Source organism: Pholis gunnellus (assembly GCF_910591455.1).
Source record: "Pholis gunnellus genome assembly, chromosome: 10".
Taxonomy (NCBI): Eukaryota; Metazoa; Chordata; class Actinopteri; order Perciformes; family Pholidae; genus Pholis; species Pholis gunnellus.
The window spans coordinates 22041728-22067879 of NC_136537.1; the positions used below are offsets into that span (position 1 = coordinate 22041728).

A 26152-nucleotide genomic window follows, 5' to 3' on the forward strand; every position below is an offset into this window, starting at 1 on the left:
TTGTACGGAAGATATTGTTAATACTTTTAGTCTGAAGGAGACATACCTAAGGATTTACGTATTTAAATGAAGTACCTACAAAATAAATATCTTTTTAATTTTCACAGACTTTGGATTTCTAGATAAATCAATCTAATTAATGTAGATTTCCATTGTGAATACCATGACTGTTTACCTGTAAATTTGGCTTTATAAAAAATAATTTCAACCAAGAAAAGTGAAGTCACCTTTTTGTTGCAGTTACAGAAGTAGTACACATTTTCAAAATAAGATAAAATGTTCATCAAAACTGCTACTAATGAAAGCACTATAGTTATTCATAGTGATTATCAGAGCGTTGCTATTAATGTTAATTTGTTTCCTTATGAAAGAAAACACTAAAATAACACATTCAAATCTATACATTACAATAACAAACTGTTGAATCTACCTCGTGACGTTCACCGTCATGACGTCGTTTGTTTTTTACCCACAATGCCGTGACGTTGCACAGGACGACGCCGCGGCCAAAGTAAAGATGGCGGACGTATCGGGGACCGAGCTGTCAGAGGAGAAAGAGGCTGAAATTGAGCTAAAAAAAAGACAGAAACGACCGTGGGACGATTTGCACAAGTCCGCTAAAATCGGTCTGACTCCGGAACTGCCGGAAACGTTGGGATTTTACGACATTAGCGCTGTCAGGAGGGAGCAACGTGAGCAGCCAGCAGGTAAACCAACTGACGTTACTGACGTTACAGCTGATAAACAGTAGTTTTAGCTCGCGGACTGTTCGCGTTACTACTGCAGTGTCTTCATAAATGTAATATTATAACGAGAACAACAACAGTCAGTAATGCCGGAAGTTAGTTTGCATGTCTGCGTAAAGTTCAGTGGGCAGTAAATGTTATGTAATTTTGATAAGATACAACACTATCTAATCACAGTTTTGCCTCACAGGTGTTACGGCAAATTCTGTCACCCATCAGATCACGTGACCTGATGACTGTCGGCTGTGTGCTGCCTCTGCAAACATGTTGGTTCCAGAAATACACAGAGGGGAAGAGATTTTATCGATAACTTCAGGGCTGAAGCAGTTATTTGATTATTAGATCAGTTTATAGACTGAACTTAAATTACACCTATTTATTTTTTTTAATTTTATAATAATTTTATATTAGTTGCAGTTATTTTTTTAATCAAACACGCGCTGGTTCCAGCCTCTCCAAAGCGAGATAATCCTCACGTGTTTTTGTTTAGGACTGCATGTCTGATTAAACAAGACATTTAAGCCACATATGTTATAACAGCAATGTTTCACTATTTGCTATCATTTTACGGAGAAGTTGGTTAATCAATACATCCAGAAGACGATTGGCAGATACTGAAAATATTCATTAGTTGCAGACCTACTGTAGTGACACCTCACCTGTCAGTTAATGCTCTAGCGTCACAGACACCGATGGGTCACTAACTCAAGTTCACCAAAATTAAAACTATGGAGGCACAATGTTTGGGAACAGTTATCAAAATAAATAATGAGATACTGACTATCCCATGACCTCATTTATGAGGTCATACTTCTTGCTTGCTGTCCTTATAATGTAAATACGACTTGTTCATAATAGAGTTTGCAGTATTAATCTATACCTGAAAGTCCTCACTGAGTCACATCTTGTGCTTTTTAGCTTGAACTCCATTAAAGTCCAACATGTTTCAGCTCCGTGTGCAACTTAGACGTTAACAGCAAAGCTGTTGGTTGAGACAACAGTGTAGTGTTAGCTCAAGACGTGCTTAAGGGGACAATTAATTCATCTTTGCGTTCAGTTGAGGAAGCATGACATGTCTGACAGGATCAGAGTCACAGTATGGTGGGCAGACTGAGACAATACAACAGCCATTTATGAAGCTAGTTTATAACAAGAGATATCACTTTGTTTTCATTTTAAGAGTCTGAATTTAATACATTAATTCAGTCAATTTTACAGTTTTTTACAAGGCAGATTAGTTTAAAAGTGACTATCACTGAACTCACTTCCTCTCAGAGTCATGTTAGCCGTGACTAAACCTACTGTATATGACAGAAAAGTTTATTTAGCATGTTCATCCGTTATAAAGATGTATTCATGGTGCATTGAATCAAACAGTGAGCTGAGAATACTGTTAACCCTCCAGAGAAGTTTCCTCCTCTTTCATGGTGTGACGGTGGGAGCTTCGGCGCTCTCATTGTGCTGCTAGCTGTGGTTGTGATTGTTGCAGACAATGGCCTCGTTGGTAACACTGGCACTCTGATGTTGTTCCAGATCCGTCGTTGACTCGCTTCATTAGCGCAGAGCTCACCAGAGGCTACTTCCTGGAACACAATGAGGCGAAGTACACCGAGCGCAGAGAGAGAGTGTACACATGCATGCGTATTCCCAAGGAGCTGGAGAAGGTACTTCATAATACAAGTATATTTATGATGAAAGTCCTGAACTCAGCTGCCCTCTTTCTCTTCATTTCTCTCCATCTGTCGGCTGTCTTTTCATTCTGTTTACAGCTCACAGTCGGCCCATCACGGAGTCAGTCCTAAACCTCACAACCCACTGTTTTTATTAGCAGTTGGTCAGATTAAGTTCTTTACTTTAGACTCTGTTAAACGATGTAATGGTCATTTTTTTTGACATATAGAGTCTCATCAGTGGTGAAAATTAGCATTTGTTTAGTTTAACATTAGTTTCAATCTCAAGAACACACACAAACACCTTTTTATTTGTTTTTAATTTTGTACAAATGATTGATTTATGTAAAACAATAAGAGATAAAAACATTTTATTTATGTTGCTCTTCTCACGTGCCACCAGGTGGCAGTATGGAAACATACAAGTTGTATTTATCTAAACTGTGTGGTTCCTCTCTCTAATGTGTGACATACTTTATGATAATTTATCAGAAGACTGACCCAAGTTATTAATTACATCTATGCTTTAAGACCACACATTTTACAGTCTGTCTTTGTTCATTGTTTCTGGAGTTCAGTAGAACTTCTCTCTGCAGACTAACCTCGCTCGCACTGCCGTGGTTTTCCCTTTTTTGGGGGGCGAGTGAGGAATGTGTGTAAACATTAAGGAGCTCTGAGACTTCACTATGTTGAGCAGACTAACCTGACAAGTCACAGAATCCACCAATGAGTCAAGACTCTCCCACATGCTTCCACCAAAACGTGCATCAGTTAGAAGAAGGAGCAAGAAGACAACACCTGGTTTAAATGGACTTATTTTTAAAATGACACGGCCATGACTGTTTGTATGTGGGGAGCTGTGAAGGTATGTGTCTGCTGCATCATTGCTTTAGTCTACTCTGTTTAATTTCACCGCCACATGTGGTGGTTATTCGTATTTGTCACCTGGCTTCTCCTCTGATGGGAAGTGATCACAACCCCGTTGCCTTGTTGTATTTAGTTGTTCTCTACGGACAAACACTTAAAGGCGATGAGTAAACGTGTCTGCAGGCTGCACCGTATCTTTGTCGTTGTTTGACTTGGAGGTTGTTTGACTGCGTGTCGTTCGTGGTTTGACTTGGAGTTGTTTCTGTGTGACTTCTCCAGCTGATGACCTTTGGCTTCTTCCTGTGTGCGGATGCCTTCCTGTACGTCTTCACCCTGCTGCCCCTCAGGGTGCTGCTGGCCGTGCTCCGCCTCCTCACGCTGCCATGCTGTGGCTTCAGGTGAGAGCCGTAATCATTACCAAAGAAAAGCCAGTACTTATACACGCATACCAGAGGAAACGCTCAACATAAACCTGCATACAATGTAAGACATAGTCACACAGAGGTATAGACACCTCAGGTATAAGTCTGCACACGGTAGCATTCAGAGGTGTGCGCTTCACAATTACAGCTAAACTGATATCTTCTGATTATCAGGTTTTCTTTGGAACAAAATAATTGATTTTGTTGTTTTTTTGGGCTTCCCCCCGCGTTGCCAGCGTGGAGCTCTGGGTTCTGGCTCTGCACACACTGCGATGTCACAAAGCTGGTTGAAAATCTGCAACGTTTCCCTTTGACTGATGAATCTCACCTTGTTCGCTCAACTCTGACCTGTAAATGGCGATTATTGCTAATGCCATGTCAGTTTGAGAGAGGAAGTGGAAGTATCAGTTGTTGTTTGATTAAAGATATTAGTCATTCATGATGATTAATCGTGCAGTCCTACTATACATATGGATGGAGCTCAATCATAGATACATTAAAAGGAAGATATTAAAGGTATGTTAGCATGATTTGTCTTAAAGTAAGAAAACATTTACAGTCTTCCTTTTTGTTTCTTGATTTTAAACGGTAGACAAATCTTGCAAAACAAAGGGCTGAGTAAGAAAAGTTTGTGTTTCTCTCTTCAGACACGATCATGTTTAACCATCGGTTGCTACTTTTAACAGCAAACGTCCACATTCTGTGCGGATGTAAAATATGCTAAAATGTGAAAAAAACGCATAATACTGCTGATCCACTTCAGTAATATCTCACCGGTTCATGACTTTCTGTTTGTGTGTTTCCCTAAAAACAGGCAGCACATACTGTAGTTTTGAACATGGCCTTAAAGACGTTGTGGCAAAGATGTTCCTGTTACTCACGTATTGTACATCAGCTGTCTAGATTTGTCTAGTTCCGGGTCTCTTACATGGATCATGTGTCATTCTGAGGACTGTAGACTTTACTCTACAGGTCTGGAAATAAACCTGAATGTGTTTCCAGGTCTTCATAAGTTTGTGTTTTGTAAAGATCTGGAGAATGACTAGATATGTTTTTATTAACCGATGTTTCACGTTGAACACACAACATGTTATTACAAAGTATGTTGTATTGAAATTGAAAAGCAGCAGTGAGGTAATGTAATTAACACATTACATTTACACAGTACATTTACTAAAGTACTGTCCTTAAGTACAATTCTGAGGTTATGCGTGATAGTTATTTTTGGAAGCACTAATATTTATGGTTCTGAAATAAGCCATTCTGCATATAAGTATATATTTTAGGTATATTTTGTGTGCGGAAATCTTTGCACTTTTACTTGAATGTAACAGAATATATTTAAAGTGTAGTATTGCTACTTTTGCTTCAGTGAAAGATCTGAATACTGTGCAGTAAACATACTCAGGCCCCCCCGATGGACACTACCTGTCTACCCGCTCGTCTCACCCTCTGTCTGAATCTCCCCTCCCCTTCCTCCCCCGCTGCAGGGCACGCACATGCCCCTACTGCAGAAGAAGCAGGTACGCTCCCTAAAGCCTGTCGGGGCTCCGCACATTGTCATCACCGTCCTGAGCTCCACCTCCATTCGCCCGTCTCTCTTCACCTCCATTGTGTGTCTGTTGACGTACAGCTTGGCACCTCGCACCATGTTTCCATTCTCCGAGACTGGAGCAGCCATGTTGGTTCCACACAAGTCCGGGTTGTTGTTTTTGAACTCATCCGGGGGGGGGTGGGGGGGGAGGTTTTGCTGAGCGTGCATGTTTATTCTCATCACCGTGTGTTGCTTGTCAGTGATACAGCAGCTGCACATGCTTAAACTGGAGGGCTGCTTACTGTACAGCTACTCTGGAGCAGCTCTGGGCTCCTTTTGTCTTTAAGTCGGTTGTTGTTAAGGAAGAAGAAAACATGTCCGACTCTCCTGCATAGATTCCCCCCCCGTAGGTAGCAGGTTCGGCTTCTCTTCTCCTTCTGGGGCAGAGTCTTAATGCTTATTAGGCTAATGCGGTATGAATGGCCCACAGTGGTGACTACTTGGAATGCAGCACATAGCCGACTGCACTGAAACATACTATTCATGTGTTTTTTATGGAGATGATGCTTGTAGAATAGAGATAGTGAACACTGCTTTGTAGGCTCCACTAGCAGCAGCTCAGCCTCCAGGGAGCCGCGTGTGTCGAGATGCATCATCAGCACCGTAACCATCTGAGTAGTAAGCTGCTGTTTACCAGCACGCGTGTTTAAGAGAGGTGTAATGTTGTTGATGCGTTATTCAGTAGATGGTTGACAGAAAGTTAACCGGCAACATGATGAATGATTCAACGTTTAAGTGGTTAACTAGTTCCAACTTTTACGTGATTGTAAATTTAATATCTTTTTGTCTTCGGACAAAATAAGAAATGTGAAGACATCTACTTAGGCTGTTGGAATTTGGGCATGTTTTAGTCATTTCTTTTTATAAAAAAAAAAATCAATTAACTGAGTATTAGTTGAGCAGCGATCCTGTTTTATCATATATTTGATCTATGTCGCAATACTTCTATCTCTTACGTCACTCTCCTGCTACAGCACACTCTGTCTTAGTACTAAACCTATATTCATCTATTGAACATTGAACACTGGACAAGAAAAACTTAATACCAAGAGGGGAAAAACGTAACTTCATAAATGGATAATGTGTCTTTTGTTGTTGTTTTGGAGCCTTTTTTTTACATGAACAGATGGGGCCACTGGATGGAGCTGTAGCTTCAGGAAAACAAAGCACGAGAAATGTTAAATATCATGGAGACGCCTTCCTGATATCAGTTTGAACGGTTTAATCTTATCCTTTGTTTTATGTGAAGATAGTAGAGAAATCAAGCGTTAAAGGCCTTTATGTAAGTTCACCTCATCAGTGTAGTGAATTCAGTGCATCTATTCATTAGTCATGAAGGCAATAAATGTCTTTTATGCTTTGTACAAAAAGGCCCAGATGTTCATCTCATCCCGTTGTCTTCACAGCTGCACACAATTCAGACGACACTTGATTTAAGCTCATCTGCACTTCATCTTCCCCAAAAACTCCGGCCATCCTCTCCTCTCCTCTCGCTCAGCTCGGAGTCGGCTCCTAAAATAGCTCCACGGCCGCCGGGCCCCTTCGCTTCTATCCGAGACATGATTTTATTTTCCTCTCTCGTGTGTTAAAGAAGTGTAACGCGGTGAGGAGGAGTATAACCCCGTTGTTGTGATGCGAGGCTAATCAACAGCCACTGAAGTGAATTAAGGTAATGATGGCTGTTAGAGTAGCTCACCGGTGTCCTGTGCTCTACTGATTCCGTCTGTATTAGTATCTGTGTGCTTTATAGTGATTTAATGGAGAATTGTTTACTGTAGGGTTCAACTTGTGCAATATTAAGAGAGATGGTTGTAGTCTTTGTGGTAAAATAAACAGCCAATAACCACACTGTTTGTAAATGTTAAAGTTGGTGAGTGGATGAAACACCTCTGGCTGTAGTTGGTGGTTGTGGACGTATAGTCCAAGTCACACAGCTGACGTGTGAAGTATGCAGGCTGTCTCAGAGCTAAGCTCCCTCTCTGGCTCTTTGGTTATCCCTGTCACAGTAAATACTAAATGACCGGTCCTATGGATTTGTCAGCCCTCCTCTTAACATGCTCTCAAGCTGCCACTGCCAACCACTGCTACTAATTATGAAAGCTGCACATGTTTTAAACGCGTTATTACCCGTTATAAGACGTGCTTTGCTGTTCTTGCAGTATGTGACGGCTTAGCCTGTGTGTTTCCTTTCATTTATTTTGTCCACTCAACACCTCTTTGAACATTTCTGTCCAAGATGTAGAGTGTGCACCATGTAGGCTTATATATAAATATATATATATATATATATATATATATATTGTATATTATATGTAGGCTTCGATTCAGACCTGCGGCCCTTTGCTGCTCGTCATCTCCTCTCTCTGCCCCTTTACTGACATTCTCCAGCTGCTCTTATAAAGGCAATAAAAGCCCTAAAAATAAACAAAATGTTGGTAACAATAAAGATAGATGCTCAAACACATATGATTTTTTGTCTGTTTGGTTAGATTAGAACAACAAAGAATGAATCCTTATAGAACCAGCAGTGCAGAACTAAAACATATTAAGGAGATAAATGTTATTAATGAGATAACGTTTCAAATAAAGCAGATACCAACTTTAATATTATATATTGTGTCTTGTTTTGTGTTATCAGTAGTTGTAGCCTTTCCCTTTATGCGGGGTATCTCATTTTGAACAGAAATGAATTATTTCCCGCTTTTTATTTATCATCTGTGTTCTTGCATGATATGAACAGCAGAGATCGTTCAGAGCCTCCATAGACGGCCGTAGTCAGTAGTGTTGCAGTCACGGTCATACTTTTCACTCGGTGTTTGTCACCACGCGAGCATTACATCTGCGTACAAACACATTCTATTGTTCACTCGGGTAATATAAGGACCTAAGAGTTATTGTGTGCACATGCACAAACACTACTTATATGGATATACTGCACTGTCAGCATGCAAGTGTTTGTGTGTTCAAGTACATGAAGATGTTCTGAAAGCTTTGTTAAACGTGTTTCTATATTAAATACAGATACCATAAGTTGATCTGTGTGTATGTGTGTGTGTGTCTGTGTGTGTGTGTGTGTGTGTGTGTGGGGTCAGCGGGTCTCGGCTGCTGCAGCCGGCGCAGGTGTGTGACGTGCTGAAGGGCCTGATCATGGTGCTGTGCTTCTCCATGATGCATTATGTCGATTACTCCATGATGTACCACCTGATCAGAGGACAGTCCGTCATCAAACTCTACATCATCTACAACATGTTGGAGGTACCGCACTGTTCATATCTGCATGTGGATTTGAACTTCTAGTGCATTCTCAGTTTTCTCTTCTGATTCTATGTATGTCAAGTTGTGTGCATGTGGTGTACATAGTTCTGGACACTTGTTAAAACCTAAATGCACCAAAAAAATACTTGCACAGAGTGAATCTCTGTGGGAATCACACAGCTAGTAGAATGTAGCAAAAGGTAAATGTATAAAACATGTCAGACTGCACATTTAATGTTATTGGAACCCTCTTTTTTTAGACCGAAAGTAATATCTGTTGTTATGAACTGTGATAAAGCTCAGCTTGATGTGACCTATGACAGACAGCCAACAGATTGTTGACAATGTAAAGTAAAGGTTTGGATATTATCTCAAAAGAGAACAAAAGCGATTTAATACCAAGATTCCCTCATGTGGATGAGAGGAAATGAACCAGTCTTCTGGTTGAAATACATGCCGTTATTAATAAGTTTTGATCTTATCCGTCTTTCCTCTTTCAGGTGGCTGACCGCCTCTTCTCCTCCTTCGGTCAAGACATCCTGGACGCGCTCTACTGGACGGCCACTGAACCCAAAAATCGGAAAAGAGACAGTATAGGAGTCATTCCTCACTTCTTGATGGCCGTCTTCTACGTCTGTATCCTTGTAAACGTCTACAGGAATTCTTGAAATTGGGCGTCTCTTTCCTCTCTGTTATGTTTGACAGACCTCATAACTCAAGCCCACAAATAACTTTTTGTGAGATCTGTGAGTTGTGAAAAAGATAAATGACGCCTTTTAAGTGCTGTATCACTTTTCCGACAGACACCAGACAGATATTGATCAATATTTTGGGCTGGTCAAAGCAGTATCGTGTATTTGTATATATTGTTTTCTTGAGCTTGCAGTATCTCCTTCAGTCACTTGATGTTTGATCGATCTGTCTATATTGATTATTGATTAAAGTAAGGATAAATGACTTGTACAGCATTTACCTGATGCTGTCATCATACAGTAGTAGGAATGGGACAATAATGGATTTTTGTGGTGAATTTCCTTTATTGGGATTATCGTGAATATCGTCTGTCTCGCACGCTATTATGAGAGAGGAGTGAAAAACAGAGCCTGAATTAACAATAGAAGAATGATCATGTAAGAAAGAACAGACTTACACAATGTTACTATTTTTATGTCTTAGTGTCATTGGAAGGTGGTCTGTCTGACTGTTAAGATTTATACTTTTAATTATGTTTTAATTAAAACATTTAGTGGTATTTAGTGTTTTCCTGAGTGGCTTTTCCTCAGTCCTCCATGCCATCCTCATCATGGTCCAAGCCTCCACCCTCAACGTCGCCTTCAACTCCCACAACAAGTCCCTGCTCACCATCATGATGTCCAACAACGTCAGTACACACACACACACACACACACACACACACACACACACACACACACACACACACACACACACACACACATACACTTACAGACATTATAGCTCACAACAATCTGCCTGATGAGATTGTTTAAGCAGCTGCAACCTTGCACAAACTAAATATATGCAAACATTTAACTTAAATAATTTGTGTGCAGATGTATCCCGACTTGTCTTGTGGTGGAACATTAACGTAACAGCTGCAACACGATGGTTTGTTTGGTTTTTCTGGATCCTAACTGCTGCTGACTGCATTTCTTTCTTTGTTCTTCTGTTGTCTCGATCACAGTTTGTGGAGATTAAAGGAAGTGTGTTCAAGAAATTTGAGAAGAACAACTTGTTTCAAATGTCGAACAGTGGTAAGATATTCAATGTCCTATCAGAAATCACACAATTTAATTATTGAAAAGAGCAAGAGAACCAAAACTAATCTTGTGCTTTATTTAAAAACATCTGTATTTTTTAAATACAGTAAAATCAATGTGTTTCACTTCTTATGTGATGTTGTCAGTCCGCATATAATTTACTCTTATTAGGTCAATGTGACGGATAGGAATATCAGTTCATTTTATTTAAAAATGTTAAATAACTAATTATCTATAAACTTCTCACCGTGGGCCACATTGGACCGTTTGGCGGGCCGGTTCTGGCTCTCGGGACGTATGTTTGACACCCCTGATGTAGATGAATCGCACGCTTCTCGTCAGTTTCTTTTAAATAGACATATCACTGACATGTATTTAACATGACTGATTGATTTTTAGTATCAAAGTGAAACCTAAGTCAAACGGTTAATTTCCCTTATTGGAAGCCTTTTATGAATCTATCCATTTGGGTTTAATGGTACAATACAGAGATATTAAATGTATTCTGCATTTCCCTTTTTATTCTCAAAGGCAGCGTGAGTGTGTTTTTATTATCTCAGTCACTCTTATTGTATTCTAATGACAGCAGAAGACAATAGGCTTTAATCAGCTGCCATTTCCCTCTCGCTGTTCACTCACATCATGGAGTCATTTCCTGTTTAAGCAGCTGAGCGTGGTCCTAACTAGCATAGATGATGGCATGCTAAACGTCTACATCTGTGTCTTTAAATGATAGTAGATGGGTGTTTAAAGCAATACTGAGATAAGACTAAAGGCCGTGCGACTGATGTGCTGCTGTAATGTAGCTGACGGGGACTTATTTCACACTTTTCTACAGTAAAGTCTAATTTAAAACCTTCTTTCACGAGGATACCAAATGTGGCTGAATGCAACGTCCCTAAAGTTGTGATGCCTCTGAACCAAGTTGTTCCAGAGTTTAGCGATTGTAATCACAGATGTGTTCATTTTATCCTGCAGACATCAAGGAACGGTTCACCAGCTACGTTCTCCTGCTCATCGTTTGTCTCAGGAACATGGAGCAGTTCTCATGGAACCCAGGTAATCAACCTGCACCTTAATAGATTTATGTTGTACTATAGTACATTTAACAGTGGCAGGTTTGATAGTTATGACATCTGCGGTCAGTGCATGTCATGGTAAACATTCAGAGAAATATGCTGAGTAGCTTCTTTCCTGCTGCTTTGGTTTTGTTCTGCACTGCAACACCTTGGGGATGTTTCTCCCTCCCAACAAACTGTGACTGAGCGAGAGAGCCGAGTGAAGGATGAGAGCGCGGCGTTTCTGTGTGACAGCCGTCTGAAAACACTCCGCCTCCTTCTGTCACTCTCAAAGCCAGAACACACAGTGGATGACAGACGTGGCCTGTCGGCTGGAATCAAAACACACTGATGTGTTAATACTGGCAGAGCTACAGCCTTCTGTTGCTAAAGAGGCGTACAAATCACAAGTCGCCAGTAATTTACTTATCTTCCACGGAGCATTAGTGGTGCCAGCACTGCTTTGTTGACGTTACACAGAACCAAAGCACCTGCTCTCGGCTAATTACCTGCTGAAGAAATGAGAGCCAAATCCATTTTACTCATTAAGTATTTAAGAAATAGTTTGGCAACTTGTAGTTAAATATTAGTTTGAATGACAATGTGTCTGTTTTGTGTAGACTGCCTCGGGGTTAAGAAATATATGTTATTTGCATGTGTGTCTCAGTATTGAACCTTATGTTAGAATATGTCAGGAGTTTACCGCGAACACAACTAACCACGGCTGTTAAAAGTGTTCAACAAAGTAAACTGGTATGTTGTGAGAATGTCGACAACATCCAGCGAAGGTTTGCTGAGCATGTTCACGCTCATAAATTAGATTAAATATTGTTTTACATATCACATGTGTCTTTCCTCAGACCACCTGTGGGTGTTGTTCCCTGATGTCTTCATGGTCGTCGCCTCCGAAGTTGCTGTCGACATCATTAAACATGCGTTCATCACCAAATTCAACGACATCACTGCAGATGTAAGGTCTCATTCACCAACAAACTACTGGTCACACACAATACTTGTACAACACAGTGCTCTATGTGGTCTGTTCCCTGATTAAGACTCACACACTCCATGTTTGGGCTTCTCTCTCCCAGGTGTACAGTGAGTACAGAGCCAGTTTGGCTTTTGATCTCGTCAGCAGTCGACAGAAGAATGTAAGCAACCCGTCTCATTACACTTACATAAACAGCACTGAGCCTACGCAGCTAATCGATGCAGTTTTGTCGAGTGCTGTAACGTGTGCTTCTCCGTCACTGTGTAGGCTTGTACGGACTACAGTGACTCAGTGGCCCGGAGGATGGGCTTCATCCCTCTGCCTTTGGCGGTTCTGGTAAGAAAGGCTGCGCTCTGTTATTATTCAGACATTAAATACCAGAAGAGAGTGAGTCATCGGCACCCAAACGGTATCCAGAACTTCCTGCAAACTTGTACAAGCTGCCATTTAATTTAGTAAAGTCCATTTGTCATTTTCTGACAGCTTATCCGTGTGGTGATGAGTTCGGTGAAGGTGCAGGGAGCCCTGTCATACACGTGTGTGTTCCTCTGTTATCTTGGGTAAGTCTGTAGAAGTTAAACTGTCAAATTAAATAATACTGTTATTACACGATTTCATTGTGGATCCTCCTGCCCAGCATCCACAGCTGAGGGAGCTTTTAAGCCTTACATTACTGTAGTTATACTGAATTTGGCCTTTTCATTTTCCAGATGCTGCATGTATTTTAATCTGACTGTAAACATGTAGCTCAAAAGGAGATTTAAAGGCTGAAAATGATTTTGGTTGTTCATGCACGTCCTTCTTCTTCTTATTAAAGTTCAGGCTTAAACCATTCAGATTTAGGTCAAAGTCAAAATTTCCATTTTTTTAATCTCGACACTGTAGTCATACATCGGTGGATATTTAAATCTTTTGTTTGACTGTAGTGTTTTAAATGTGCAAACAGACTGCCATGTGCTGTCATGCTTGCAGAGTCACACAAACACATGCCGGCGCTGCAATAAACTCACACTGGGAATCAGAGACACACACCGTTACATAAGTATTAACACTGTGGCCTCACGTCGTCCCTGTGCTGAGCTGCCGATTGCCCCGCTTCGCTCTCATTTGCCGGATCCCATTGGGCTCGTACCATCGAAGAGTTCCCCTCAGGGTGAAGAATACAATGTTGTCATCTCGAGTGCCGTCTCTGGCCTTCCCCACCCCCTCATTTAAAAATAACTCTGTCTGGAACAGACCGCTGTGCCTCGGCAAAGACTCAGCCGTGCTGACACGCTCTCAGTCCGAAACACCCCGTCACAGGGAGCGGTGGTCCACAGACCCAAATGTGTCCCGTCTCTCTTATGTCACAGTGTCAGAGGTTAGGCTTCACAGCAAAGCACAGAAAGGAAGAAGGATGGTTCACATCAACATCCTGGTGTCAGTGGCGATCGAAGATGGCACTGTAATATCTCGGCTTCATTCCAGCACTTAATAACAGCAAGAGAGATGGAACAGGCTGTTAAGTTGTGACTACAAGGATCATCCTCATTATTTTTATATTCATTTGTATGAAATGTATCAAAATCTACAGTTCATCTTGGTGCTGAATCCATCAACCAAACTGGCAAAATTAGCTCAAATTGCTAAAATAATATTTTAATACATTAGATGTCAGAAGCAATAGAAGACAACGCAAAAGTGAATGTTATCTGTCATTATTTGATTTCACGAATGGATACATCAGAGCTGGAAAAGCTTTGTCAAAATGTTATTGTTATTTTTAGTCATCCAACAAAGTTTCACCTGTAGAAGACTGTCGACATGCATCTCTCTAATCCGCAGCCTTCTCCATCTTTAGGCTGGTGACACTTAAAGTGTTGAACAGCATCGTGCTGCTGGGGAAGTCGTGTGTTTACGTCAAGAGGGCCAACATGGAGGACAAACTGTTCGAGAGGCCCGCCACCGCTCCATCGTCCGCTGGGAAAACCCCCAGCAGAGCGGACCAGACCAGATGTCGCACTCCTTCAGGTAAACACGGACACCTTTAACGGATATCTTGTGAACGCCAACCCATGCACTACCTTCACATTAAATATGAATTAATGGGGAAATATAGAATTCATATATCTTATTTCCATGGCTGAGGAAAGTTAAATCAATATTTGTGAACATGAGCTCCTCGCGCTCTCAAACTGACGCTATTTATACTGACATATAGTGACGTAGTTCCCTGGTGGAGAACAAAAACAGAGCTGAAAGAGAGAGAACACAACGACAAACGCATGATAATGGTGCTGACCCAGTAAAAGAGGAGAGAGTTCCCAATCCACTTACATACTTATTCAAACATCTTGATAACTACACCGTGTGGAACCATCAGGTTTCCTACAGTCAAAGAAAACCACAATAAGTCCTGAAATATGTACGTTTCAGTATATAAATATAAAATACTTTCTTCCGTGTTCTCATCAGTAGTCTAATGAAAATCGAGGAACGCTGCTTTTTACAAGATAATAAACTAAATAATCACAAACGATAACATAATTAAATAAATTCCTTTCCATGTCTACTAGCTGTTAGACCTCAAGCCGTCTATTTTGAATACATAAATGTTTTACCCAATATCCAAAAATAAATTCTGGCGCATTAGACATTGAGATTTTATTGTGCACTCATATCTTCAGCATGAGAAGTCCAGAGAGCCTCAGTGGAGGTCATGATGCAGTGTGAACACGACACTTTGATTTTGGATCCAAGTACAACAAATGCAGCGTAGACGTGTGGAAAAAAAAGTGTTTCAGTTTGTGCAGCTGCTGTACAGGCAATGACAGAACATATATCAAGTGTAATTATTTTGAAATACACAAAAGCTTCTGATCACAGAACATCGAAAAGACCTGAGAGAGCATCCTGGTGCTTCTCAGGGATAGATATCGTGTAAATGAGGCGTCCTGGGATTTCAGATTCCTCATGAATAATGTGGATGCTGCTCTTTGCCTCCCACTCCATTGCTGATCTTTCCCGTCTCTCCACACTTATGACATACTGTCTCTAATAAAACATTGTCTTCCGGTGATCTTAAGAAACAAATACGCAGAGAAAACAAAGTCATTTACATACTATTTAAATGTTTCTAAAGCTCGTGTTTGTCCGCTGCATGCAGCACGTTGCCAAACTCGCCTCGCCTTCGAGAAGAATCGTGATTTATATTAACATTTTTAAGCATTTAGCTGACATTTTGATTTACATTTTAGGCATTTAGCCGACACTTGAATCCAGACAGATTTGTCAGCAGGTAGGAGCTCAGTGTCCAGCTTCAGGCAGCCAATAGAAACACTTAAGTTTGTGGCGATGCCGAAATGAAACTTGTGACCTTTTAGTGGTGGATGACTCTACCTGCCCATCAGGCTATAAGTCGTTAGAAATAGAGTTTAAATCAAAAACACTGAGAGGTTTAAATATAACTCAGCTATGTTTCATTAGATGATGGCGATGTAGCTAGTATGGCATTAGACATTTTGGAGTTTCACCTCCGATTACAGCGCTTCCATCAGGCCAATGAGTTTACTTCGTCTGGACTCAAATGTATTGTACCTGCAGTACTGGAGATTATTTTGATACAGTTTGACGTTGATCATAAGATAAGTTCCTTCTTTGTAAGGATAGTTGTAGCTGTTTAGCAAGCGTTTGAGCCCTTCTGTGATAGAAGATCCAGATCAATTAACAGCAAGAGTTAATCAGCAACTGCGTTCACAATCAAATACCTCATTATCTCACTACCTCATTACCTCATTATCTCACTATCTCAATACCTCAATACCTCATTTTCTTGCACAAATGCAAAACGTGACATAGTTCCAGGTTCTGGATTTGCAGCTCTTCTGTCTCTCTGCATGTGATGGTGAACTGAATATAAATGGGTTCAGGACTTTTGGCTAAGACATATGAAGATAAATCACCTTAGGCGTTAAGAAGTTGCCATGGCATTTCTTTTTAACCATTTTCTGACATTTTAAAGACGAAAGACTATAAAAGTTTGTTTTCATCAATAATGAAAGTCGTCGTTAATTGTAGACTTTAGACACCAACAACAAAAACCTCATTCCAACATTGAAATATGTACATCTCAATCTCCTCATTAACATTTATGTAAATATCTTGACAGGCTGTTAAACAGGCCCTGTACCTCACACAGATTTGAAGGTGGCGGTATCTCCCTGTCATCCGCAACCAAATCCCCGCAGATCTTTTCCACCGTGCTGCCTGCGGCTCTGAGCCGGGAGCTTTAAAATGACAAAGATCCTGATGGTGCATCACGTCACATGAAACATCAAAGCTGCTAGCAGCGCCTGTGTCTCCGATCAATGTGGCTCCTCACAAAAGCAGCTGCAGCTACCGGGCTTAAGCTCCAACATACAGCGTACATAGAGTGAGCATATTAATGCGAGTCTCCTTCTGCTTCCCACACATTTAGGTGCTGGGATTTGAACCAGCTACCTCACAGCACATGCTCATTTTACTAGCATTCAGCTACCTCGGTCTGCGCCTCCAGCTTCACCTGCTGCTCCAGTGGATTCACTGCACAATTCTGCTCATCTCCATGTCTTTGTCTTAGCACTGATCTGGATTCACATAACATGAGATATGCCATCTGTCTATACTGCATGTTTTTGTCCGGAGGGCAGAAATGGGTAATGAGCGGTTTCACATCAGCCATCTCAAACCCCATATGGTCGTTAGCTTTTATTAAAGCTCACAGATCTTCCAGAGAGGAAGAGGAGAACGGCTCTCTCCTGCGGTACGTGACTTGAATAACATTTCTTCTCAACCTTTTGTAATGTGCACCCTGCAGGACTCCCAACGAGTTTATTGAATCATGTAAATGATAAAACACAGACACAAAAGGGTGTAATTAAGAAAGAAACAGCTTAGCAGCCTTTATGTCCAAGTCAAATTTCCCTAGGTACCAATAAACTTATCCTGAATCTTAAACTAAATAACAAACAAAAAAACAAAAAAGAACTTCTGCTGACAAACCTGCATTACTTGATTTCTTTTGGTCACAAGCTTTTGATATGAGGAACAGTTACTATTTACACTTCCAGCAGTAAATCTTCTGCCTCATTCGCTGCGAGATGTTTGCGATGTTCACAAGCTAGTCGCTTACTTCTCTCGTCTGTCTGTTGTTTCATGCTTGACAGGTTTTGTACAGAAGCTTTATCACGGCTTTGAGCTGAGACTGAACCACAACAGTAAAGTTATAGATGTACAAACAATGAGCTAAAAGACACTAAAACGCTCCGTAGAGCAGAGGAGAACACCACAGTTCTGTGATAATTGCTCTCATACTACACATACTGTAGTATCATGGTTATATAAGCAGCTTCAAATGCCGAGATCAGACTTTGTTCATGAGTCCTAAACTGTCCCTACACTACAAAACGGACAGTTGCTTATTTTATCCCGTGTTGTGTGTCATTGCCAAAGACGAACGGTGCAGTTTAAGAGATGCTTGACTAAATATCTTAAGAATACAATTCTTTTGTTTTCTTTTGGCTAGTTTGACAACTTCTATGAGGTGTTTTGTGATGTCGTTAAAATGTTGGAGCAAAAGAGGAACAGTGGTGGTGGTGTTGGTGTTGTTACATGAACAGTCACGTTGCTTCTTACTAATTACCTGTACAAGTCTTGAAAGACACCAAGTTATAATTGGCCGAGGTCCATCATGTAGTCTGTAATGTCTCCCGACCAAGTCGTGTCAAAAGACCAGATCATCACATTGAATCTGAAGAGAAAAAATAAGTAATGAGGAAAGTGAGGGACGTGTGCACTTATGTATTTATTGACTCTTATTATACATTATTCACTACTGAAGTATTCAGGGAGAAACAAAGGAAGTACAACACTAAAACTCGGCGTTTGCTACTATTCATTTGGCCTACAATGTCTGTTTTCATGGCCTCAATCATATTTGATTAGTAATGCCTTACTCAAACACTCTCTAAATGTTCAGTGGGATGCAGTATTTCTCTGCAGTACGAAATGGAAGTTTGTTGAAGCCAGATAGCCCACAGCTCGGCTGGTTGTCTCTGTGGATGGCCTCGTTCATTTCTAAAGCTACTTTGCTCAAGTCTCTCTAATATGATGAATTATTCTGTTCAATTCTCTCTTTTTGCTCAAAGTTGACAAGGCTTTGCAGAGTTTTCTCTTAATACAATCAAGTGGAATTCTGAAAAGAACCAACTGTTCTTCTTCAAGGTCCATGTTTCATTATTCTCACTCTGTGCTGCTTGGTAACTGAGCAGTCAGGTGAATGTAGGCAAGTTGAATCACTGTCACTCAAACCATAAAACCTTCTGTTATCGCTCAGACGTCTCTTCTTTTTCACCCTTTCACTTCTTATTTTGTTTTCCAAAAACCTTCATTTCTTGTTCCCACATCTGTGTGGCTGACAACACGTCCTGTTTTAAACTATATCCTCCCCTTTGCATTGCCTCATGTTTGATAAAGCATCAGTTAAATACGTTGAAGGAAGAGTTTGAGATTTTCAAATAGGCTTTTTTGTTTTGCCGAAAGTCAGAAGAGAATTGATACCACACTAATGTATTTGCTTTGAGTACAAGGCTGTGACCAAGAGCCTAGCTTTGCATGAAGACTGAAAACAGAGTGAAACAGCCGGACTCACTCCCCAACTACCAGCCCATCTAAAGCTCATTCATTCACATATTGTTTGTTTAATCTCTGTACACAGAGATTGAAAGGAACAAGCTATGGTTTTAGGGTAAAATCTAAATTACATTTTTGGCCATTATTCCTTCCAGGTGAATCCAAGATGGAGCAGCCTGTCACACCCTTCAGCCCACCACCACCACCACCCTCCTCCTCCTCCTCCTCCTCCTCCTCCTCCTCTGTGACCGCCCAGCCGACTCCCAGGACTGACTTGGTTCCCCCCCCGCCCACTGATCCCTCTCCGGCTGCTCCAGCCAGCCGTCCACCGACTCCACCGCCTGAGCAACCGGCACCGTCGCTCTCCAAAGAAGAGGAGGAGGAGCCACAAGAAACCTCCGAACTGAAGCACAGGACTCCCAAAAAAGACCTGCTGGAGATCGACCGTTTCACAATCTGTGGCAACCGCATCGACTGACCAGCGGCAGCCGCTGACGTAGCGACTGACCACTCGGGACAGACGGAGAGCGAAGGGCTCTTCAAGCCGGCTTTGTTCTGGCCGACAGCAGCAGGAAGCTGAGTATTTATTAAAGTCGGTGGCAACACAGTAAGTTATTGTGAACAGAGACAATGCTGCTGCTGCTGCTGCTGCTGCTGCTGCTGTGGAGGAGGAGGAGGACTGGAGTCCAGAAGTTTGACTAAAAGAAAAGTGGCAGCTGAGTCCTCAGGATGAACTGTCATGTTAGTGTGTGTGTGTGTGTGTGTGTGTGTGTGTGTGTGTGAGAGAGTGTGTGGATGGTACAGTATTTGGAGTGAGTATGCGTGTGTGCGTGCGTGTGCGTGCGTGTGTGTGTGTGTGTGTGTGGAACAGCGTATGTGAGAACACACAAGCACTTCCTGTCTGAGTGTCGCTGGGACCAGAAAGGGAGAAACTTCTCAGTTCGCTCAGCAGCCAGAAAACAAACTTCTTTACTTCCTCTTACGTTAGAGGTCTTTTTATTTCCTTTTTCACTTGATTAAAAAATGTGAAATATCTACTGACATATCACTTTTTTATTTCGTTTTGCAGCACAGCTTTTATAATCGGACATTGGGGTTACTTTTGGAAGGCGTCTAAACGGTTCCTTCAATGATGCCCTTGAAGTCGGTGTTTCCCAACCTGAGGGTCCTGACCTGCACAGGGTCCAAGATCCATTTGGTGGGTCACAAGGTGATCAAAGAGTTAGGGAAGCAGAAAAAATGATGCTTCTTAAAATGATGTTTAGTCAGACTCGTCTTGTTACTTTCTGCATAATTTTACAGAAACACACCACTGATGACTCGGGGTAACAAACAGAAAATGGTTCGTTTTAAATGCCAATAAAGTTTGGTAAACGCAGCTCTAAGCAGTCACACAATGACAACACTAAGTGTGGTAGTGAAGCGTTGTACTTCTCAACATCGTCGGTTGAGTTACGGACGTGACTTTTAATTAGAGTCTTTTGGTTTACACAGCCAACGGATAAAGTCATTTGCGGCGCCTTCAGCAGCTAAAGGACTGTTCATTAAAGGAAGCCGTCAGTGCACAACATTAACAGAAGCTGCTGGTAAAACGCTGCTGAGTGCCGCCACTAAATCTGCTGCTTCTACCAGCCAGACGTGTTTCAGAGGTTCATTTAAAACTAGGAACAAAGAAAACGTGTCGTTGGTTAGTAAAATACATTCTCTTCTTGCTTAGGGGACATCTTTCAAATCACTACATACACAATAACAAATAATCTGAAATCGTAAAAAAAAAAAAAGAAATCTATAAATATCGATCAGATATATCTGCCCGCTTCCATCTGTATGTAATTGAGTGCGAAATATAATATTATTCTTAACATCTGGACATAAAGTTCCAGCAGACAAATACTTAATTGACACAATCGCACATCTGATACTGATGTATGTTGAAAGAAGGCATCGTGATGTGAAGTGGAGCCTCATATTCTACTTCAAGGAGGAGGACTTCTATGTAATAAAACACATCTACAGTTTGATTCTGTTTTGGAGAACAAAGGTTGTGTCTAATGTTCGTTACCATTGTAACAAGGAAGATCGTTCTATTTTTGAAAGCTGCTTATTTTATGAGAGTGAAATCCTTCATGTGGTTTTGGGAAATGTCTCGTCTCCACCGGCCTGGAGCTCCGTCTTGTTGTGGTCTGTCTGAGTGTCTCACTGGTCCCAGTCTGCAGTGCAGGTCAACCTGAACCTCATCCTGAACCACAACTGGACCCAGCTGGGTTCACGGAGACGAGTCAGAAGTATTCTTATGCAAGCTGGTCCTGCACACTCACACTGACTGCTTTGTTTCTTCAGTTTGGTTCCTTATTTAATTCCTACCTCAATACTGTGTGAAAATGCCCCCTTTTGGATGAATAAAAGTTTGTTTTCTACGTGTGTTGTGTTATTGGAACAATAAGCAGTATAATTAAAATTAAAGCTGCAAGCAGCGATGTACGGGCCCTCGTATCCTCCCGCACGTCGGAGGTACTGGCGGGATGCCGGCAGAAGCGGCCATAAATATCTGCGACCATCAGACAGCGAGCCCACAAGTTAGACTTATTTTTAATGATTGGACTGTGTGACACTGGAAATTATGTAGTGCAAATATTTCACCAGTTCCTGTATCCACTATGTGGCGCTAGAGAACACGCGCAAACATGCATTATGTTGCTCTATATCAAGTATAGACCACATCGTGTAAATCCAATTCAGTGTGTCACATAACGACACACGACATAACTAAAAAAGTAAAGTAACTAAAAAAGTAACTTTAAAAGTAAAGTAACTTTAAAAGTAACTAAAAAAGGAAAGTAACTAAAAAAGTAACTAAAAAGTAAAGTAACTAAAAAAGTAACTTTAAAAGTAAAGTAACTAAAAAAGTAACTTTAAAAGTAAAGTAACTTTAAAAGTAAAGTAACTAAAAAAGTAACTTTAAAAGTAAAGTAACTAAAAAAGTAACTTTAAAAGTAAAGTAACTAAAAAAGTAACTTTAAAAGTAAAGTAACTAAAAAAGTAACTTAAAAAGTAAAGTAACTAAAAAAGTAACTAAAAAGTAAAGTAACTAAAAAAGTAACTTTAAAAGTAAAGTAACTTTAAAAGTAACTAAAAAAGTAAAGTAACTTTAAAAGTAACTAAAAAAGTAAAGTAACTAAAAAAGTAACTTTAAAAGTAAAGTAACTAAAAAAGCAACTTTAAAAGTAAAGTAACTTAAGTAAAGTTATGACTTTTCGACATGGTACACTGACTTTTTCATGACTTTTTTCGACATCCTATACTATGCTGTTTATAACTCCGCAGCAACTCCCTTCATCAACATCGATTGTCTTCCTTCAGGATGGAGTCCAATCGCCAAAGACGTTGCACTATTCACATTTGTACAATGTGTAATAAATTATTGTGAAATTCTAATGAAGTCTCTCCTGATTGAATGACTTTTTTGACTGTTTTTCGACTTTAACCCCAGTAGAACAAACTGAAAAAACACAATTGGGTTTCATCATTAAATTCTTTTCTTTACTGCATTTGCACATAATTCACTGAACACACGGAAGTCCAGAAGCATCCAATACATAAACTGACCGATGAAAACAAGGTAAAAACAATACATCTGTAATAAAATACACTTTCATGTTCTTATATGCATAATATAAAAACAATAAAGGAAAATATTTAAATTGCAGTAATTACTATTTACAAAAGGCATTTTCTTTTAAAAGGAACTTTTACAACTTCAGTACCTAAAATAAATCAAACTATATGCAGGTCAGGTGCAGTAGTACAAAAAGGCTTTGATATCAGGAGAGTAAGGTGACAGTTTTACAGCAGGACAGAAAGGCGGGATAAGGCCTGATGAACATTAGGTAGCCTGGAGGAGTTCACCAATGAGGAGCGAGTGCTTTTCCTCCGTTTCGTCTCTGGCCGGTCCAGGTTGCCTTCCAACCCAGCTGATATCACGCAGAAGTTCCAAATCATCAAGGTTGATAGGGTGAGGTCATCGCTAACGGAAATAACGAGCCTGTTGACGAGGGCAAACATATCAATAGTACAAACTACTAAACTTTTTCCCCCTATCATGTCCTACAGCCCGTCAACGGCCTCCCTACTGCACAGACCTGCTTCTTCCTGTTTCGCCTGCCCCCTTACACGAGCCAGGTCATCCTCGCTGAGCGTCTGCGTTACTCCATCCACAACTGCCCCTCCATCGACAACTACATGCTGACCCACAACACCGACGCAGCAGACAGCTCCGACACAGAGGAGTGAAGCGGCCAGCTGTGGTCAACCTGGTGATGAATGTATCTTCTCCCATGCCGTGCACATTATGCACTGAACACAGACTTCTATTCGCCAAACCTGTAAGGTAGTGTACTGTACTGTTTATATGTTGGTTGAAATTAAAGATATGTGTAGTTTTGGTTTTCCAAATGTGCAAGGTGTTGTAATTAATGCAGTGCTTACTCTGAATCAACACTACAGGGATACGGAATAAGAGTTTTTCAAATAAAAATAAAGTAACTAAAAAAGTAACTTTAAAAGTAAAGTAACTAAAGAAGTAACTCTAAAAGTAAAGTAACTAAAAAAGTAACTTTAAAAGTAAAGTAACTTTAAAAGTAACTTTAAAAGTAAAGTAACTAAAAAAGTAACTTTAAAAGTAAAGTAACTAAAACAGTAACTTTAAAAGTAAAGTAACTAAAGAAGTAACTAAAAAAGTAAAGTAACTAAAAAAGTAACTTTAAAAGTAAAGTAACTTTGAAAGTAACTAAAAAAGTAAAGTAACTAAAAAAGTAACTTTAAAAGTAAAGTAACTTTAAAAGTAACTAAAAAAGTAAAGTAACTAAAAAAGTAACTTTAAAAGTAAAGTAACTAAAAAAGTAACTTTAAAAGTAAAGTAACTAAAAAAGTAACTTTAAAAGTAAAGTAACTAAAAAAGTAACTTTAAAAGTAAAGTAACTTTAAAAGTAACTAAAAAAGTAAAGTAACTAAAAAAGTAACTTAAAAAGTAAAGTAACTAAAAAAGTAACTAAAAAGTAAAGTAACTAAAAAAGTAACTTTAAAAGTAAAGTAACTTTAAAAGTAACTAAAAAAGTAAAGTAACTAAAAAAGTAACTTTAAAAGTAAAGTAACTAAAAAAGCAACTTTAAAAGTAAAGTAACTTAAGTAAAGTTATGACTTTTCGACATGGTACACTGACTTTTTCATGACTTTTTTCGACATCCTATACTATGCTGTTTATAACTCCGCAGCAACTCCCTTCATCAACATCGATTGTCTTCCTTCAGGATGGAGTCCAATCGCCAAAGACGTTGCACTATTCACATTTGTACAATGTGTAATAAATTATTGTGAAATTCTAATGAAGTCTCTCCTGATTGAATGACTTTTTTGACTGTTTTTCGACTTTAACCCCAGTAGAACAAACTGAAAAAACACAATTGGGTTTCATCATTAAATTCTTTTCTTTACTGCATTTGCACATAATTCACTGAACACACGGAAGTCCAGAAGTATCCAATACATAAACTGACCGATGAAAACAAGGTAAAAACAATACATCTGTAATAAAATACACTTTCATGTTCTTATATGCATAATATAAAAACAATAAAGGAAAATATTTAAATTGCAGTAATTACTATTTACAAAAGGCATTTTCTTTTAAAAGGAACTTTTACAACTTCAGTACCTAAAATAAATCAAACTATATGCAGGTCAGGTGCAGTAGTACAAAAAGGCTTTGATATCAGGAGAGTAAGGTGACAGTTTTACAGCAGGACAGAAAGGCGGGATAAGGCCTGATGAACATTAGGTAGCCTGGAGGAGTTCACCAATGAGGAGCGAGTGCTTTTCCTCCGTTTCGTCTCTGGCCGGTCCAGGTTGCCTTCCAACCCAGCTGATATCACGCAGAAGTTCCAAATCATCAAGGTTGATAGGGTGAGGTCATCGCTAACGGAAATAACGAGCCTGTTGACGAGGGCAAACATATCAATAGTACAAACTACTAAACTTTTTCCCCCTATCATGTCCTACAGCCCGTCAACGGCCTCCCTACTGCACAGACCTGCTTCTTCCTGTTTCGCCTGCCCCCTTACACGAGCCAGGTCATCCTCGCTGAGCGTCTGCGTTACTCCATCCACAACTGCGCCTCCATCGACAACTACATGCTGACCCACAACACCGACGCAGCAGACAGCTCCGACACAGAGGAGTGAAGCGGCCAGCTGTGGTCAACCTGGTGATGAATGTATCTTCTCCCATGCCATGCACATTATGCACTGAACACAGACTTCTATTCGCCAAACCTGTAAGGTAGTGTACTGTACTGTTTATATGTTGGTTGAAATTAAAGATATGTGTAGTTTTGGTTTTCCAAATGTGCAAGGTGTTGTAATTAATGCAGTGCTTACTCTGAATCAACACTACAGGAATACGGAATAAAAGTTTAAAAAAAAAAAAATAAAGTAACTAAAAAAGTAACTTTAAAAGTAAAGTAACTAAAAAAGTAACTTTAAAAGTAAAGTAACTTTAAAAGTAACTAAAAAAGTAAAGTAACTAAAAAAGTAACTAAAAAGTAAAGTAACTAAAAAAGTAACTTTAAAAGTAAAGTAACTAAAAAAGTAACTTTAAAAGTAAAGTAACTTTAAAAGTAACTAAAAAAGTAAAGTAACTAAAAAAGTAACTAAAAAGTAAAGTAACTAAAAAAGTAACTTTAAAAGTAAAGTAACTAAAAAAGTAACTTTAAAAGTAAAGTAACTTTAAAAGTAACTAAAAAAGTAAAGTAACTAAAAAAGTAACTTTAAAAGTAAAGTAACTAAAAAAGCAACTTTAAAAGTAAAGTAACTTAAGTAAAGTTATGACTTTTCGACATGGTACACTGACTTTTTCATGACTTTTTTCGACATCCTATACTATGCTGTTTATAACTCCGCAGCAACTCCCTTCATCAACATCGATTGTCTTCCTTCAGGATGGAGTCCAATCGCCAAAGACGTTGCACTATTCACATTTGTACAATGTGTAATAAATTATTGTGAAATTCTAATGAAGTCTCTCCTGATTGAATGACTTTTTTGACTGTTTTTCGACTTTAACCCCAGTA

At 39.8% G+C, this 26152-nt stretch overlaps 1 protein-coding gene across 1 annotated transcript; it reads left to right on the plus strand.

Moving 5' to 3' along the window:
* Positions 1 to 517: 517 nt before the first annotated feature.
* On the plus strand, positions 518 to 21446 carry tapt1a (transmembrane anterior posterior transformation 1a; the record flags this gene model as incomplete). Its single annotated transcript, XM_079168005.1, has 14 exons — positions 518 to 707; positions 2280 to 2410; positions 3563 to 3681; positions 8392 to 8554; positions 9055 to 9190; positions 9838 to 9935; positions 10257 to 10326; positions 11311 to 11391; positions 12251 to 12360; positions 12482 to 12541; positions 12649 to 12717; positions 12865 to 12941; positions 14222 to 14391; positions 19185 to 21446. The coding sequence occupies 14 exons, from the start codon at positions 518 to 520 to the stop codon at positions 19505 to 19507; spliced, it is 1797 nt and encodes a 598-aa protein (XP_079024131.1). The 3' UTR covers positions 19508 to 21446.
* Positions 21447 to 26152: the final 4706 nt, after the last annotated feature.